The sequence below is a fragment of the Triturus cristatus genome, chromosome 8, assembly GCF_964204655.1.
Source record: "Triturus cristatus chromosome 8, aTriCri1.1, whole genome shotgun sequence".
Lineage (NCBI taxonomy): Eukaryota > Metazoa > Chordata > Amphibia > Caudata > Salamandridae > Triturus > Triturus cristatus.
In genome coordinates, this window is record NC_140591.1 from 1256546485 (window position 1) to 1256565131 (window position 18647).

At 40.2% G+C, this 18647-nt stretch overlaps 1 protein-coding gene across 1 annotated transcript in view; it reads right to left on the reverse strand.

Moving 5' to 3' along the window:
• Positions 1-18647, reverse strand: part of LOC146805680 (amine oxidase [flavin-containing]-like) — a 291428-nt gene that overhangs the window by 26154 nt on the left and 246627 nt on the right. Inside the window, exons 10-12 of the mRNA XM_085622954.1 lie at positions 16466-16519; positions 11987-12044; positions 4847-4944 (exon numbers count right to left, since the gene is read on the reverse strand). Coding sequence (XP_085479080.1) covers positions 4847-4944; positions 11987-12044; positions 16466-16519 — 210 coding nt within the window. The remainder of the gene's footprint in view (positions 1-4846; positions 4945-11986; positions 12045-16465; positions 16520-18647) is intronic.

An 18647-nucleotide genomic window follows, 5' to 3' on the forward strand; every position in this document is an offset into this window, starting at 1 on the left:
TTAAGGGTGTGGCTTAAAACACCTAAGCTAAAAATATGTGCTGAGCATAATTTGCCGCCCGAGTGGTATTTTGCTGTTTCTATCATTGCATCCAGTAACATTAGACCTACAACAAGCCATGACGATTGGCTTTGTCAATGGATGTTAGTTGAAGAAAATAAATGAAAAAGCAGCCACTATGGCTTCGTTGTATATAATATAAAAAATGCTACAGCTCTGAAATGATGAGACTGTGTAAGAAATATAACCTCTTGTTTTTAAATTCTTTCACCAGCTTCTTTTCATTAACTGGCACATAGCAGCATGGGCGTTTTTGTACATTTGTTTTGTACATTTCTTCCCTCTAACCCTAACTGAATGCTCTGCCCTAGACCACCTCAGGAGTAGGCCACAACATGCTGTAACAGCTCAAACTGGCCCATTGTCATTCTGTATGTGACAATCATAAACCAGCATACAGAATGACAATGGGCGGGGCTGCTCTTGAGCACAGACCAAGAGTGCAAGGTGGCCCCATCAGGGAGCTGAGGCTTCTCGCAGGGGAACAGCTCTGCTCCCTGCAAGGCCCAAAATTACAGACAAAAGGCATCCGTAAAAGGGATCCTCACAGACAACAGATGTGAGGTCCAAATTAAAGACAGTCCATGAAATTTACAGATGGTTGGTCACCCTAGGACTAAGGGGGTCTAAAACTAAGCCCTCGGGGCTTGATTACAAGTGCAGGGCTAAATTCCAAACCTTGTGCACAGGGATCGGAATTATGAGTTGTGTGAGAATTATCACACCCTCAGAGTTTGCTCCGGATAAATTTCGGCAGGTCAAACCTAGTGCCTCCGTTAAGGGCATATTTTTTCACAACACCATATACAACAAAAATATGCCTCAGACTTCCTGAACAGGGAGAGTGCTTGAGTGTTGCTGAGCATCTCTATTACTATGCAGTGCTTCGACTCAGAATGAGCAATTATATTAAATGAACGTGGTATTATGAGAGAAGATTTAGCAAGTAATTACATTGTTTCCATTTGAGGGCTGTTGTATGTGTAGCGATCAGATTGCATGTTTCATATAATCAGAAAGAAGTTTAAAGTTCTGCAAGAGCAAGACACAAACAGCATTTTTAATTCTATAACCCTGTGTTTACAATTTGAAACCATGGTGTTTATAAATGTTTAAGATTCTTAAAAACATAATAGATAATTTAGGCTCAGAATGGCCATCAAGGAGATGCAGAGGCATAGAATTCTCAAGGGCTTCACTGCGAGCTAACAGCAATCTCACAGTATATGTCATAGTTTGAAAGAGCACTACACTGCAAGAACATTTGCCCATGTTTAAGACTCACAGCATGGTGAGATGTTGTACTGGGTCTAATAGCTATAGATGATGTCACTTTTGAAATACTTTTACTGTTTATCGCTGAGGATCCCATTACAAGCTGTGGACTAAAAGGCCTAGTATTTTCTACCCTACTCCTGGCGGTACCTAAATATTGCCATCAGTAACTCAGAGGAAGGGGGCAGAAATGATCTCCATTGCAAGTTTGTGGGAAAACCATGTAAGATGTGTGTGCTTTTGCAGTGTAGTCTTTGCCTACTTGAAATACTCTTGAGCAGTGCAGTTACTGTGGCTCCCGCAATGTATCATCAGATACTGTCCCTTTCTCAATTAAAATGGGACCTGTAATATTGACCCAAGAGTCTTGAAGACACCAGTTATAAGATGTACAAAGATCCTGGATGGGTAACCAAATCCTTAACATGTTAAACTCTAAACTGAAATCTCCACAGGTAAGCTGTGCTGTGTGGCAGACTAGGCAGCTCTAGAACATAGTCACAAACACAAGCCCAGTATAAAATGGCAGCGCTTAACATATCTTGACAAGTCAATTGAGCATATCAGTCAGGACTTTTAGAGGGAGGTATTTTATATAACCTGATGACTAAAGTCTAGGGGTACAGAGAAAGCCCATGACTTTGGATGGACAAGCAGGATGGCGGCAGGGCGCGAGTTCGTGTTGGATGGAGGAGGGCGTTCGGACCACAGCTTATGCAGTAAACTAAGACAACCAGACACTGTCTTTGGTGCTTAAGACACACTTAAGAAATAATTATCAGAGCACCACTGCCAGTCTTGAATCAGATGGAACCTGTGGTGACCTTCATTGTTGCCCTTAAATAACCCACAAAGAATTCTTCTTTTTGGAACACATTGTGCATTGTCCGGCCAATGGAGTTATGGCTTTAGTCGGACTGGTAGTTTCACTGGGGATCTTCAGCCAAGCAAGATGCAGGAGTGTGGCAGTTTTTCACCAGAAATCATAATTAATGGATGCTAACACCCGAGGGCACACCAGGAAGACCGCCTCCTTGCCCCACAGAACAACGGTAGGCCTCTTGACTGGATCGAAGATTTCTGAACTACTTGTAAGCTCCTCCGGCGGAGCACAGGCTTGCAGGAAAGACTTCTGCTAGTATCACATCGACTCACAGGTTTTTAGAGGCATTCCTTGACGTGGCTTCTGGAGCCCAGCTGAAGACTCAGGTCAGTGCTTAGTCATCAAAAGGAAAAATTTATGATTTCTTGCTCCCGGCTGGGAGCGATGAGGGGGTTGTTGCTGAAGTAAACAACTCAAAGGCCCAAAATAAAGATAAGAAGAAGCTAGTATCCTGCTTGACAAGGGTGGGAATGCAGACCATACTCCGTTACAGGTAGAAGAGCAACAAACCTCCATTAATGCTATAACTATAGACTGTGATACACCTGCCACATCTGATGCACCAAGAATCTCCTAAAATGCGTACAATCCATATAGCTCTTACAATGACACATATTTCTCACATCACAAAATTACAGCCAATTACTAATAAAACAATAGATGTTGACACACAGGAATTGGAGAAGTAACCCACTCATGGGGAGGTATGTTTTTTAGGGCTTCACCAAATGACTTATCCTCTGGGTTAGATGTGGTTTCTGTTCAGAAGCCTGTCAAGGAAATTGGGGTTATGCCTAAGCATCCTAATCAATAGGGTGGCAGAAATCCTACAAATCTTGCATTTGATGCTCAAAGCTGAAAGAAAGCTTCTGTTTCTAATCCACACATGGCCAAAGGCAAGTTAGAAGGCCTGGAAGCACCACAGACCTTTTTGCCTACCTGAGCTTTCAGATAGCAATTCAGACTCAGGATCTAATGTGAATACAGATTGGGGAGAAGTACGGAGAAAATGGAAAAAGAGATCCAAATACCTCCTGGAAGTTACAAGGAGGAACAACAGCTGCAGCTTCAACAGGATCTCCCCACAAGCAGTTTAACCAATGTGACTATTCTCCGCCAAGCAACAACATTCTGATCACCAAGTTTTGACCAGGAAGGCAAATTTAGATACTGCCATTCAGCTGATGGAAGATCAGCATCCAATGCTGTCATCGATAGATAACTTATTATGTGTACATAGAGACCAATACAAGAATGATTGTCCAGTATTAAAGACATTTCATCTTAAATCTCAAATTGGTATCTGTAAACTGTCTAAACAAACCTGCTCTCTTAGAGACAGAATTTCAGAAGTAGAACAGCACACCTAAAATTTGGAGGATATAATGCAAACTATGTAACAACAAGCTGAAGAAAAAAGCCAAAGAACTAAAGACTTCGACTGGAAAGTAGAAAATATTGAAATTCGCATGCACAGGAATAATTTGCAGGTAATAGGTATCCCTGCAGGGGCAGAAGGTGACAATCCTAGCACTTATTTCAACACACTTTTACAAATGTACCCAACAGCGATTTTGATTTTCAAATTCATAAAGTCTATAGATTTGCATTTCTAAATGGTGAAGTAGCAAAGTAGGATAATCATCCTCAAGCAAATCTGTTTTATGTAGAACATTTTATTTTCATACCACTGTAGTATCATACAGTGCCCCCTGATAATACAGGCATGGTCAGGGAACTTACGCTCTGACTTTTGATATGGAACTATGGAATGCTGATGGGAACCAATCTCTACCTGGATACAACCAATTATACCTGACTAAGAACTATATTTGTGATAAGTGTTGTTTTCAGTCTGTCAGGATTCTCTGCACCTTCCACTTTGCATTGTGGGATTGCCAGTCTGGTCATAGTTGAACCTTAGTATGCTTTGGGCTGTATCTTTTCACTTAGGAATTATGAATGTCATTATTACGGGAATTATGAATATTATTTACTTCTTTGCATTTTACATCGAATTTATGGATGCAGTTGCTCCTGATTATAATGTGAGAGTGATTTTGTAATGCATTGTCTGTCTTTCAAAGACCGTATATCTCATTATAGGATATAGGCATTATGGAATTGTACTTTTGACTGCTATATTTGATTTGCTATTTATAATATATATTATGTTTTTATAATCTTTTCCAAATAAAAATTGCAAATAAATAAAGTCTAGCTAGGTGTAGAACCAGTGTATACAGGGAATGTGTCAGTAGGGGTTTAGAATGCAATTGTGGTTCCTTCTACACTGGTGTTATTTTGTTCTGCATTAGAATGGTGCCTTTGAAATTAAGAGTTCAGTTGGGGGTCGCTGTGCTGGCTAGTGTGTAGCTGATGGTCTGCTGTGCTCACTTTTGAGACTTAAGCTTTCCTACTTAACTCTGGAGTTGCTGTCTTACTTTCTGGATAGGACAGACTGACATAATATATATATTTTTTAATGTTAATAGTTAAAGCAGTACAGTCAAGTGGTGTTATTCATCATAAAAGCTGCTGCTAGTCTTGCATTGAGCTTCACAATAACTTATTCCTCATTAAATCGTGAGGCATTTTACAAGATAATTAAAAGAAATGACAATATACCTGCCATATTGAGTCATGATTCCGGGTGGGAAGTAGGATGTGTAACACCCACCGGAGTATTCTTCCTCACACCAGTTCTTTTCTTCATAATGGATCGGCTGAAAAAGAAGCAGAGCTTAGTACACTTTTAGTCTTCATTTCTCCTATATGGGATTACATGTAATTTTTCTGTTGTTATGCAGATCACCATTTTTCAGAACTCTTGGGTAGAAGTCAACAACTGCCACCTGCCAGAAACATTTATCCTCACAGTTAGCATGTCAGTCAATGGGGTTAACGTGCTTCAAATGTTTTGTTCCTGACCGATCAACATTGCTGAAGGGTATATTTACTAAAGGACTTTGCACATGTAAATATTATTTTTACTTGTGCAAAGTATGAAAAACATACACACAATTGCTAGTTGTGCCCTTCTTTGTTTATTGTACATGCTACAGAAGAATTATCAATGAGAACTATCAGTATGCCAAATTCTGCCCATGTCTGAATAATGCAGGAGTATGACGATGGGGTTTGGTCATATCTGTGCTTCTTTGTCTCAATATGTCAATCCTTCTTTTGCTAAAAGGGCTGGCCCATGTGGAGATGTAATTGGGCAACACATGGGTGTGCTTAGTAGAGTCATATCTTAAAGTCTTGTGAAGCACCCCCACAAATAGATTTTCCATTACTTTATTTTTAAAGATCGGTCTCAAAATATTTTAAAGAGTAATGCTGTATAAAGTGTATTAGATGAGTATTTTTTGTAGATGAGGATGGTCAAAGTGAAAGTTGAAAGGAATAGTACAGAAGAGTTGAGAAGTATGGGCGGATAAAGGAGTCAGTAAAGTTCAAGAGAAACATAGACAAGCATAGTGTGGTTGCACGGGGGTTTAGGAAGGAGAAGCATCTACATACACATTAGGACAGAAATATTCCATGGCTTTGTGAGAATAAAAGCTACATAAAATCTCCAATATGTGTAGTGAATAGAATATTATTAGCAATTCAAATTGTATTGATAATGGATGTAATTGCATTGATGTTAAAAATATATTCTAAATTGCGGGTAAAAGTATTAGCCAATATAGAATATATTATTGCAAAACGCGACACAACTAGTGTTTTAGCATTTTGAAGATTTATTAAATTCTCTAACATAAAAACAGGGTTGCCTGGCACTAAACCTGATTACCGTGCCTTGACACAGGGTAGGAGATTAACATTGAATAAAGTTCATGAATAGCTGGTTCTGCAGTTTCTTATACATGGAATTGAGAATCACAAAATCTAATATGCATTGGAAGGGAGTTCAATATGTTTAGGACCAAATAGAATTCTGGCCCTGTAAATGTGAGGTGATGTAATTAAGCAGAGTTGCAAAGACCTTAGTTTAGAACGATAGGGACAGGTCTGCACAAAAAAGATAGGCTAATGTCTCATACAGATTTGTAAGCACTGCATATAAAAAAAAAAACCACCACTCTCATTGGGGCTGAAAGCCAGTGCAAGGTCATCAGCTTTTCAGGCTATCTGTAAGTTACATTTATGGCAACAAATGCAAAGGGAGGGTGGGCTGCAGGATAACTTCTTCCGAGTTACATGCCAACACAAATCTAAACTATCTGGGTTACTTGTTCACTTGAAAGAGAATTTCTTAATTTAGGAGTCCCATTACTTCTGACTATAGATGTGGCAGGATTCCTATAAAAAATGATGACAAACCATCACACACCAACCTGGACGGCATGCCTCATCATTGGGTTGTCACCTTCGGAGACACATTATTTAGGCTAATGGTTGGCATTAACATTTGAAGACTTTGTGACTACATATGACGCCTAATGTCTCCCTTCCATGGGGCAATGAGTATTCTGTTTAGGAACCTCAAAGCTAAAAATAATGCATCCACAGGGAGTATGATGTGCACTAGGCACTATTGTGAGAGTGTGCATGGATGATTGAGAGTTGCTTAAATCACCAGAATTCATGATCCTGAAGAAAACCATGGGCCTTGGAGAGACTGAAACATGTTATTCTAAGAGACAGAGGACCTATAGTTATCCAGACTATTGCAATACTTTGTTTTTAATATCCTTCCAATTAGCCCACTATACATTCAGATATACTGTCCATTGAAAGTTTTTTTTAGTATTCTGTGACCCCTAACCTCAATAAGGTGGGTATGTTTACAATTCTTAAAAAAGATTAGAAAGCATATCCAGACTACTATAGCCTGATTTTGTTTCTGCTTATTTAGGGGCGTGATACTTTAAAAAATATTTGTCTTGTAAACTTCACTTAATTTTGCAAATATTTTAATGCTGCTACTATAATATTACCAATAGGTCACAAACTTCTCATGTCACAGTCAGAACTTTCACTCTGTTGTTACGGTGTTTCATGATAAAAAAGATGGCCAATAGCCACCCCTTTTCAGAGTTGACAGGAAAAAATGTTTAAAGTTAGCTAGAGACACAAAATGGTACATTCGTTTTTAGTGCCAACTGCCACTTGAAATAAAATATTGCCAGTTTGCATGGAAAAACTAGAGCAATGCCCTAACACAGGAAAATAGAGAAACTCCATAAGCTATTTGTGGTGTACTAACAGCTATCAATGAGGGACATTGCTTACAAAATAACTCCTTATGGAAAATTACAAGAAAAATATGTATCCACTGTACTAGAAAATTAGTAACCTCTGTGCATTATACATTGAAGGGTGGAAAATATCCTGGCTAACAAATGAAATACAAGACATTGTATGTAGCTGGTGTAATCTTGTATGTAGGTATGTTTAGGTATATTTAGGTATTTATATGACATAAGCCTAGCTAGGATGGCTGTACATTAAATGAGGGCTTTGGAAAACGATCAACAAGATTGTGTACATCAAGTGTACACAAATACATTTCACATGTGTAGGCACAGGGACAATAAGTGATTTTCCCAAAAGCACACAATGTTGAGCCAATCATGGAAGTTAAGCATGGGTTCCCAGATTTCGAAGTCGGCGGCTAGCCACTAAACTATATATTCAGACACATCTTGTCACTATTAACATGGGCTGGACTACAACTCAATAACCTTTAATGACTACGTAAAAGTAAATCAAATGTAGGTTTTTATATAAATTCACATTATTGTATTTCTAAATAAAAGGGAAGAAAATATTTTCAATAGAAGCATTTAATCAAAATCACCTAAGCTGCCTGGAAATATTATCTTTGGCAATGTGACTTCTAGGATTAAATCAGATTTTATTCTGCATTTCTTTTGTATTTTCCCACAATTCTTTAAAGTAAGCAAAAACAGTGAAAGCCTATGTTTCACAAATTGCAGGTCACAACTTTTAAACAAGCAAATCATTTATGCTTTTGGGAAAATCAGGCAGGTCACTGCAGCCTCATAAGACGTTTAGGAACAGCATTACATAAAACACAGTAAATATTTTTACGTTAAAGGTTAATATAAATTAATGTTAAATATCTAGTTTAAATGTAGGAGACAATAAAAAAACGACAACACGATTAACTTATTTTTTTATTAAATCTTTAATTAATTGAAATATTAAATCAAGTAAAAACAAATGTTCTAAAATGTAACTTAAAAATAATAATTGTTACCTAAAGTAAAGATATGCATTTCATTATGCACTAATAATTATTAAAATGATGTGGATAATTAATTTAAATATTTTTAAATAAATAAATGTTACATTAATTTATAAATTCAACAATGTGGTTAAAATATTTAAGTATTTAAATACTTTATATTTTAAGTCCCTACCTCAATACATTTCTTTGGGAGGGTTTTGCACTAACAGTAGAGGCCATGTGTGATGCTGGACTAATTACTACTCAGAGCTGAATTAATTTACTATTGTTTTGGGCCCCTTTAAAGCTGTAGTAACATTAGAAGTGCAGTTTGTGAAAAGCAATGGGCTTACCCTTTTGTGAGTGGGTGCACGTCTCTCCTAAACCCTTCATAATCCTCTCTAAACCACTCCTTACTCCTCCTTAGCCCCTCCCTTTTAATAGTAAGTATGCACCTTTTTCCATTCACTCCCTCTGGTTCTTCTTACATTTCCTACTAAGGGATCGATTCCGATCTCATCAGAAAGCATACCAAACAACTCTGGTCCGGAATCTGACCAAATAAGTATGATGCATTTGAATGCATCCAGATACGATTCAGTTGGGCTCCTACTGGCTTCAATGGGAGCCTGTGTTCCGAATGAGAACACAGGATCGCATTGACAAAAGGGGTAGTTGGTGATAATCGTGCACCCTGTGCACGGTTGGGAAGAAGGAACCCATGGGTACCTCCTTGGGCCCAATTCGGAGGGCTCCAGATGAAGGGGGGCCTCCTAGGATCCCCCAAAGACCGATTCCGGCAGCCTTTTTGTTCCGGGCAAACCGAATCGATAAGGCTGTCTGAATCGTTCATCGTATTTGCTCGCTCGGAAACCAAGTCCATAGAGCTGTACAAATCGGCTCCGGAAAGGTACTATCTCTCCGAATGCCTTGATTCAGTCAGCGCTAAGGGTTTCCAAGCATTGTACTTGGCCGTTCGGAACTGGGAACGAGTCGGTCGGAAACAAGGGCTCCGGATCACTTTCGGCAACGCCGAATCCAATTCGGATCCCTTCCAACTGAGGTCAGAATCAATCCCTTAGTAGCAAACTTACATATGTGAAGATCTCTCCTTGGAAAATATAGGAGAGATAGAGATTTATACTCATAGGGTTGTGAATAACATTTTTTAGTACTTTAGTAGTACTATTGTGGTACAGCATTCAGGGAACAATTCATAAAGGGACTTACGACTCGTAAAGTTATGAATGCGGAGTCTCCGCATTCGGGGTGGAGTCTCTGCACTTGTGGCAGAATCTCCACACCCTGGGCTGAATCTCTGCACAGTGCACTGCAGAGATTCAGCCACAATTGCAGAGATTCTGCCCTGAGTGCAGAGACTCCACACTCAGATCGAGTCGTAAGTCCCTTAGTTTAGGAATTCTTCACTGGTACCGATGCCTGAATATTTTGGCCTCTTCTCCTTTTGGTGTAAACCAGTTTTCTACTTATATGCCACATTCCTACATTCATTTAATTTGTCAAAATGTTTTTTAGACCTTTGGTTTTTCCACCTGACTTAGTGATTCCTTTTGGGCACACTCTCCAACTTTGCCCTTCTCTCACTGCAGTCTGGCAAAATGGCACCTTTTTCTTAAATCCAAGAAACCACTAGTTAGGGTGCACCTGTTGCGTCCAACCCTTGATAATGAGTCTCCCTTTTCTATGCTGACACTCACCTTACTCAACATTGCTGTATGCTCCGTTAGAACTTTTGTAATCTTCAGACCCTGTGTACCATGACTAACTTCCAAAACCTCTCACCTGTTTACACCTGTTTGTTTGTTGCAGCTCACTCCCCATTTTGTATGCTGCACCCTTCTACCTTAGTGACCTGGGTTTGCGTACATCTGCAAACACAAAATTTCTGCTGTGTCACATCAGCCCATAGTGAAAACAGAATTGATATTGTTCGAGGTGAGTGGTTATACTTTCATTATGAAAAAATGTGAACTGATGAGATATGCTGTTGATGGTTATTTCAAACTTCAAGTCATTCAACAATTATTAATCTGATGGGCAATTGTTTTTACAGTCTTTAGGATCCTAGAATATAAATATTCTAATTGATTCAATAATTTTGTATTACATACTGTTTGTTTAAAAAAGGCAATTTATAGTTTAGAAATAACATTAAGAGAACGATTACGATGTCGGTCGGAAAGCTCTGACCGCTAGCTTGAAGATTTCTGACCGTGGTGGGAGGCTTTCTGACCAATACGGTTTGTTTGAAGTCTGACTGCTGAATTAGAATGTTGGTGGTCAGAGTGTGAACCGGTCGGTCATTCCGACGTGGTTTCAACCAGCTCTCGGAGTCTTTCGGCCGGTCAGAAGTGCAACGTAATCTCCTATGGACGGCGTGTCTGCCGTCGGGTTTGCGATGTCGGTTTCTCACAGCCTTTCTGACATGGAAAGGCTGTCAAAAAGGGACTTTGGAGGCCTCTAGCAGGGCCCCCTTGCCTCCGCAGCCTATGGCTGATGCCGAGGGAATACCTACGGTGCCCTGCTGTAAATCCATGCACTGTGTGTTAGGCACCCATTTGGTGTCTGCCACAGGGTGCAGGGTTTTGCACACACATCAATTTCTTCATGGGGGCCTGTATTATGGCCGGTTTACGGACATAATACAAGCTTCCATAGAGCAATGAGAGTATCTGACCGAACAGTTTTCGGTCACATGGTAATCAGGGGGTCAGAACCACTGACCGGATGTCTGTCGGTTCTGTGTCTGAGACGAGTAGGTCGGAGGCAACTCCAACCATTGTACATGTATGTGTATTTTATTGAGGAATTTTAGGAAGATGAAGCAGAGAAGTAGATGGAAAAGGAAACTTGTTCATTAATGTTATGAGGACAGAAGGCATGTACTATCTCAGATATGAATGGAAGATAGAATGTTTGGTACATATATGGAATACAAGATTGAATGTGGTGGATTCTGTGATGCCATGAAAGAGGCTGTTGTGGAGCCAATGACGGGTTGGCAAGTATTCTTGTGTACAAACTTGCTTCAAAAATGTATGTCACGAGGACCATTCAACAGTGTGATTAATTGATTAAATTGACTCTATAACTGTCTCAATATTTCCTTTAGTAATTATCTATTACGAAACTCCAAATAGTCCCCCTTTTGTCCATAAAACAATTTGTAGGAGGGCAACCATCAGAAACACTTTGGTGTTTTGATGACATAAGATAAATTGCTACCAAAGGCACTAAAAGATATGCGGTTCATGTCTTCATTATTCATATGGAGCTTAATTACATGTGGCAGGGGATACACTATCTTCAATATGCTGCTTATTCCTTATCTTCAACATGTTACTGGTTCCTTCCTAGAAGCCTCAAGGGTGGTACAACGTGAGTGCTGTTGCCATTTTAAGCTACGGTTAGACAATGAAAGGTGATCATCATTTGACACTGTGGTCTAAATGACCGAAATAAAGTTGAATGATGATGATGATGATCATGACACTGTGTCTGGAGATGTATAACAGCTTCCAAAATACCCAATGTGCCCTTACGTGTAAAGCTTCTTGGCATCCTAAAACCTTTGCATAGAGCTCACAGATTCTTCTTTTCCTGTGAAAAAAGCCACAAATAAAAAATAAAACATTTTGTGTGTTAATATTCCATTTGCAAAAAGGGCTCTGATGAGTCTTCAAAAACAAATCACAACTTATTTTTAAGAAAGTCTTAATTTTCACAATTTTCACAGATTACATTCATACAAAATAAAATGAAAAAATCACACATATGTGCATTACAGGTGATGATTAATAGAAGGTTCATACTTTATGTACATTGAGGGCCTCATTTTGAGTTGCCTTTCACTTCTTATGGGGACAGAACTTCTATCACTGGTCCCATCAGAATTACAAGGTTGGTGGTAAATCTGCAGAACCACTGACTTTCACCCAGAAATATCAGCGGCTGAAAACAGCTGAAATATCACTGGGATATTTCACTGGAAAATGAGGTATTATTGGAGAATCAGGACAGGAATGACTAATTCTCTCTGCAATTCTTCTTGTCCCAGAGGACATTCAGGGTCCCACTTACTGGTACAGGTAACGCAAAGGGTAAAGTTACCGAGTGGGTAACCAGGCACCTCATAATGAGGCTTAGTTTTCGTGAACAAAAGAAACCTAATGGAAACAGTATTTTGCATCATGAAATCTGCGAGAGCAGTGGTGTAACAAAACCACGGCCAAATCAAGAAATATTTTATGAAGCACACACAAACTATGTACTGTAGCCCATAGACTTTGATGAGCAGCATATCACAGAAAGCAGGGGCCATAGAGACTGTTTGGACTTCTGTGGGACTACACAGACACATCCAGGCAATGAACAGCTTGATCATGAAGTGCCATGGCAAAAGGATCACCTAAACCACTATCAGGGATTCATCGATGAAAAGCACACAGTGCAGAAGAGAGGTTGGTATACAGAGAAAAAGTCCTATGTAAACAAGGTCTAAACGCCAGCACAACAGTTTTGGAGCATGAAAAGGATATGTTTACGTGGCCTTGCATGGAGGACGTACCTATGAATCTATCTTTCTATGGAATGGTTAGATAATGAGTTACAGGTCATGCCCTACCTGTCCAATCCAAATTGACACATTCACTAAAAACAAAGTTATCCTATCTTGCTAAACTACCACTTCATGCTGAAGGATTTGCTGGTTTTCTTCCCAGGCTTCTAGTCTATAAGATTTGCATAGTTTGATTACTGGACACTGACATACACACATTCCAAAAACTAAGCTCCCTTCTGTAGTGTATGGGCCTGATTCACAAAGGTAACTTACACTTTTGAGTAAGTTATACTTTTTAGTTATACTCTTGAATTTACTAGTTTTTGGCGAGTATACATTTAATACAGAGTGTAACTTACATATTCCCACACCATCAAAAAGGAGGTGGGGCCAAATTTAAGAGTGTAAGTGTTAGACCTGTCAGCCTTCGGTTGGCCTACCCCCAAAACGTTTTCCTTCCTCCTCAATTTTTGCTGATCTTGCTTTTGCTGGCCTTAGGACTCTGTGCACTTTACCACTGCTAATCAGGTGAGAGCCTGGATAGCTCGGAGGGCAGGGTGCAAAGTATTTACAAACTAGGACATGTGCTTTTAAGTTGTACATGTTCTGGTAGTGAAGCACTCTTAAATAAGTTTCTCACTACTGCAATGCCTACCTCTCCCATAAGATAACATAGGAATTACCTTATTACATTTTTATAAGTTTAATTGCCAAATGGGAATAGGTACCAGTTAATTTTTGGTGTCTCTGAAATCCTAATTCAAAATCCTAACTTATAGTGAAGTTGGATTTTTTATTACAGTTTTGAAAATTGCACTTTTAGAAAGTTGGCATTTTCCTGCCTTAGCCCTTTAATGCCTATGGCCTATCTCTGGTCACACGACTGGGTGTTGCTGACAGTTGAACTTTGTGTATTCCGCCTATACAACCACACACAATAGGGAGCTTAGATGTGCCTGGATGGGCCAGCAGAGCCCCAAATACACCTGAATAGGTTGTGTCCTGCTCCCACACAAATGGCTGCATACCCACTGAACTTATAGGGAAGCCAGGATGCCAGGACAGGGAAGCCAGGATGCCTGGGAACTTCAACTGGAAACCTCTAGAAGCTTCTCACCACTTTAAAGGCACAGCTGGGTATAAATACTGGACCTCTGACACCACCACTTCAGTATACTTCTACAACTGTGGATACTTAGCCAGGAAGAAGGACTGCTGTGCTGCTGAAGGACTGCCACTCTGCTGGACTGCTGCCTTGTTGTGCTGCTGCTTTGCTGACCTCTGACCTGCTGCCCTACTGGCTGGGTGAGAAGGACTGCACCTACATCTCTTGAACACAGAACCCCAGAGAGACTCCAAGGGCTAGTTGGCTGGCCTCCTGACTTGAGCCTCAGGGACAGAAAGCTCCAACAACCTTGCACCTGGACCCAGCCATCTGTGAATCTACCCTGCCAAAAGGTGCTACCTCAGTCTTGGGCCCTTGGAAATGGGCCAAAGGTGCTCTGCCAGCCTCTGTGGAGCCAGCGGAACTGAAGCATCTCCTGCTGCGTAGCACAACCACGAGCAGAACCAACCCATCGCTACTGCTGCGTGGATCGGAACCACTGCAAAGACCATCATCACATCGCAGCCCGCCCCCACATTAGAAAAGCCACTGCGCGATGCATCCTCAGTGAAGGCCCACGCAGCCTTCATCCATGGCAGCCTCGACGACAGACTCTGTATCACAGCATTACAGCTACTCTGAACTGGCACACTGTCTGAACTGTACCATGCATCCTCTACTCTGAACTTAACATCACAAGCCCTTGTCAGTGGGATTTTAAATGATGGCACAACAGGACCTTGCACCACATCCCTGCTGTCTGAACTGTACCATGCATCCTCTACTCTGAACTTAACATCACAAGCCCTTGTCAGTGGGATTTTAAATGACGGCACAACAGGACCTTGCACCACATCCCTGCTGCATCTTGGAACCGACGCATCACTTTGGCTATGCAACACATCTTTGACGCGGACCCTCGAAACGCTCTGCAAACCAGAATTGAAGGTACACACAGAAAGGTAGTAGGGTATAAACCGCGCAAGATAAAGTGAACACGTAAAATGAAACTGTACGAAAATGACAAAGCTCAAAGGGAAATTGTACAGTGCACACCATTCACTGTCAATAGCGTAGATAAAGTCCACTCAATTAGAACAAACACATCAATTCCAGAGCTACAGTCAATTAGTATTCAAATGCAGTCAAGTAATCCATGCAGGGGTCTTGTCAGTATATTTTCCTCTTGGTACTTTATGCGATACATAGATAATCTTCTATTCTTCAGCAACAGAACACATAGCCACAGATTATGACTACATAATGCCAACACGTGTTTCGTCCAGGATTAACCTAGGACTTCCTCAGGGCGCCAATTCTGATGTATAAAGCATGGGAAATAAGCTCAATGGCTACCTTCAAGAACCTTCTTTAATAAAAAACAGCATCCCAATAGGAGTAGAATCAAGTGAATAGTAAAAGACCATCATCAGTCGAAAGCAGCAATATTATTATAATCCTTAAAATCCATATGATCCAGATGGAAAGTATTCCGTAACAATTCCTGGTACTACTCTGTGTCAAGCTAGACGAGGGTGGAACACAGGTTAATTTAGGGTTTAAATGTGACTTCACCCTGAGAAGGATTGTGGTTGCTGCTTAAGAAGTGTTTCACCCCTCTCAACAAGTAACCCTATTTCTTACAGTATGTTATCACTGACAAAAAAGAAGGACATTCAGCACCACAAATGGCCCACCACTGGTACTGCAACATCCTCGTATAAAAAATAGAAGAGGGGGGTGTTGCAGTACCAGTGGTAGGCCATGTGTGGTGCCCTAGTTAACACTGGGTTTTTTTCGCAGTAGAAAATAATGAAGTTTAGTTTGTGAATAGCAATGGGCTAACTGTTTTGTGGGTGGGTGATATCCCATCTTAAGTGCCTTCCTGAAACTCCCTAAACACCTCTTTACTCCTTCCTAATCACCTTCCCTTTAGTAGAAAGTCTGGTCCTGTTTCTAGCCATGCCCCTGTGCCCCTCCCACATTTACAACCTAAACTTAGACTAATGTGAGTTGAGACTCTGCAGGCAGGGCTGACAACTCTGCACAGTATACGAGAGGCAGGTTCCTAAACTACGCATTACAAAGTTCCGTTTATGAATTGGGCCCTATGTTTTCTGTAGTACCCTAACTATTGCAATGCTATTTGGTTTAATTTTCTTTTCTCATATAGCCATTGGAAGGCTGCTGTATTAGGCCACAGCGATTATGAGCACCAGGGTTTCACTACACAAATCTTGTGGTATTGCATTTAGAGCAACAGTGTAAACAAGCAACAAAGCTGCAGCAAAAATAACATAAAAAAAGGAAAGGCCCAGAGTGGAGAGACACATTTACATGTCAAAAGAATCTTACCTTTCGTCTCTGGTGAGACTGGCCAGTCTTCTGGATTTTCGAGCAAGAATAAACCTTAGCAAACAAAATATAAAGTATGAATCAAAGAAATGCAGAAATTAAAATTCATCTGTGATATTTAAAATGCAGGTTTTTGCTTCTAGAGTAAATTAATCAGTTTCATGTAGAGTCTTGCCTCCCACATATAAGTGCTGAATTGTTGCTCTACAGCTTAACAATTGATTATTTCCTAGCTTACACCCTGGCACCCAACTTTTGTTTTTTCTGCATTTGATGGTTACATATTTTGGAATTAATAATCCCTCAAATAGCAATTTGTACAGAGCTTTTGAGGTATAGCGTAACTTTTGTGTCACAGTTGAGGCCATGAGTTGTTTAGCATTTTGGGCAATGTTCTTTGAGGGGATTTTGGAATATTTTCAAGGTGATGCAATGGCATCAATATGCTGCTTTGTAGGCATTTCACAGTTAATAAGTGGTAACTGTATAAGTCATATTATTGAGCATTTTGGGCCAAAATTCTTGAAGAATTTTAAGACTTAGGCAGAGCTTATGTGTTTAAACACTGATATGGAGCTGGAGTTTCCACATACTAATCTATAGGTTCAGTCTAGCTGACATTCCCGCCTGCAGGTAATCCATCAATTTTGTATATCCTCAATTGAAGTAACTCTGTAATCTGGGACAGGTTGTGTAGGTTTGTAAGTAGTCACAAATATTTTGCATGCCCTTTGTCACCCTGTGAAGAGTAGTACTAAGTGCTGTTCCAGGATGGAAAAGGAATGAGTGCATACCCATACTTCAGCAAGAAATAAGAATGCGAGTTCTTAATGCACAAAGGGCCTTGTTCCTATTTTGGGCGGACTTTTGTCTGCCCGACAGTGTTGTGGAGAGGAACCTCCCGACCTTAGTTTGAAGGCTCCGACCACACTATTACGATGCAACCACACATCCATTTCACAATGAAAGCTTGTACGGCGGGCAGAAAAAGCCCGCAGCTCAATTTTCCATTGAAAAATGTATGTTTTGAAACATCCCTGCACCATGTTGCAGGCACCTCATGGTGCCTGTCACACAGTGCAGGGATGTTTAGCCCCTAGGCCCAAATGCCTTCCATACCAACATCATAACCCTGATGGCGGAGCCACCATCATTAAGGTATTATGCAAACTTTCTGATGTCAGAACCATGTCGTAATTTCCCCGCAGGTTTAAACTCCGACCGCTGTCATCCTTATACGGCGGTCAGACTTTTAACCTACCATGTCGGGAGAGAGGCTTCACGCCCAACATCGTAATCAGGCCCAAAGTGTTTCCATGTGAAGAAAAAAGATGAATACTATGCATCTTCATATTTCTGCCATGAGTACTTTGGTGCATTATCCATCAATCATACTCCTGGAAGATATCCATAGCATGCTCACTGTGAATCTCTGCTTTGTGGAAAATGTGTAAATATATACAAAAATATATCTTGTATGCGTATATTTAAATGTTTATTGCAAAATGGGCCCAATCGGGCTGTCTTCTATAGTGTACAATGACAAACGTGGTTTACAAAGTAACTCTGAATAAAACTTAAACCTGATAAGATGAGCTTAAAATGGCTCAATAATGTTTAAATTCTTTCATAGCATTTTCAAATGCTGTGTATGAAATATATCATATTTTAACATCAATGCCCCAGATTATTCGACAATACATGTTTAAGTTTCTATACTCTGGATTCTAGATTATTGATGCATTTTAAGCTATAATAAATTTGTATTTTGATACTTAACCTGGAGAGATAGTCAGTAAAAAATCTATAGCAAAGCACATTTCGAGCTTTGACGTCAAGCTATTGCTGTGTGTGAGTATTGCCTTTTATGGGATACTGTGAGCAGACCACTTTTTGAGTTTGCAAATATAAATACATGTTTTGGCTAGTCTACTCTTTCCTCCACAACTCCTTGCAAGAGTTCTACCTCCCTTTTTATGCTAGGCATTTCTTTGTGCAATGCATTCTGCATTGTGATTGGGACCCTAGACTTGGCGGCATAGATTTGAGGGTGCCCATGCTTGGAAACTGACAGTCACTGCTCACCAATGAGAACCCTTTCCTTTCTGTTGTTACTGGGAACATGGTGTTATTGGGGGCCTTAATGCTGGAAGATATTATGATATAATGTTATTGTTATTAC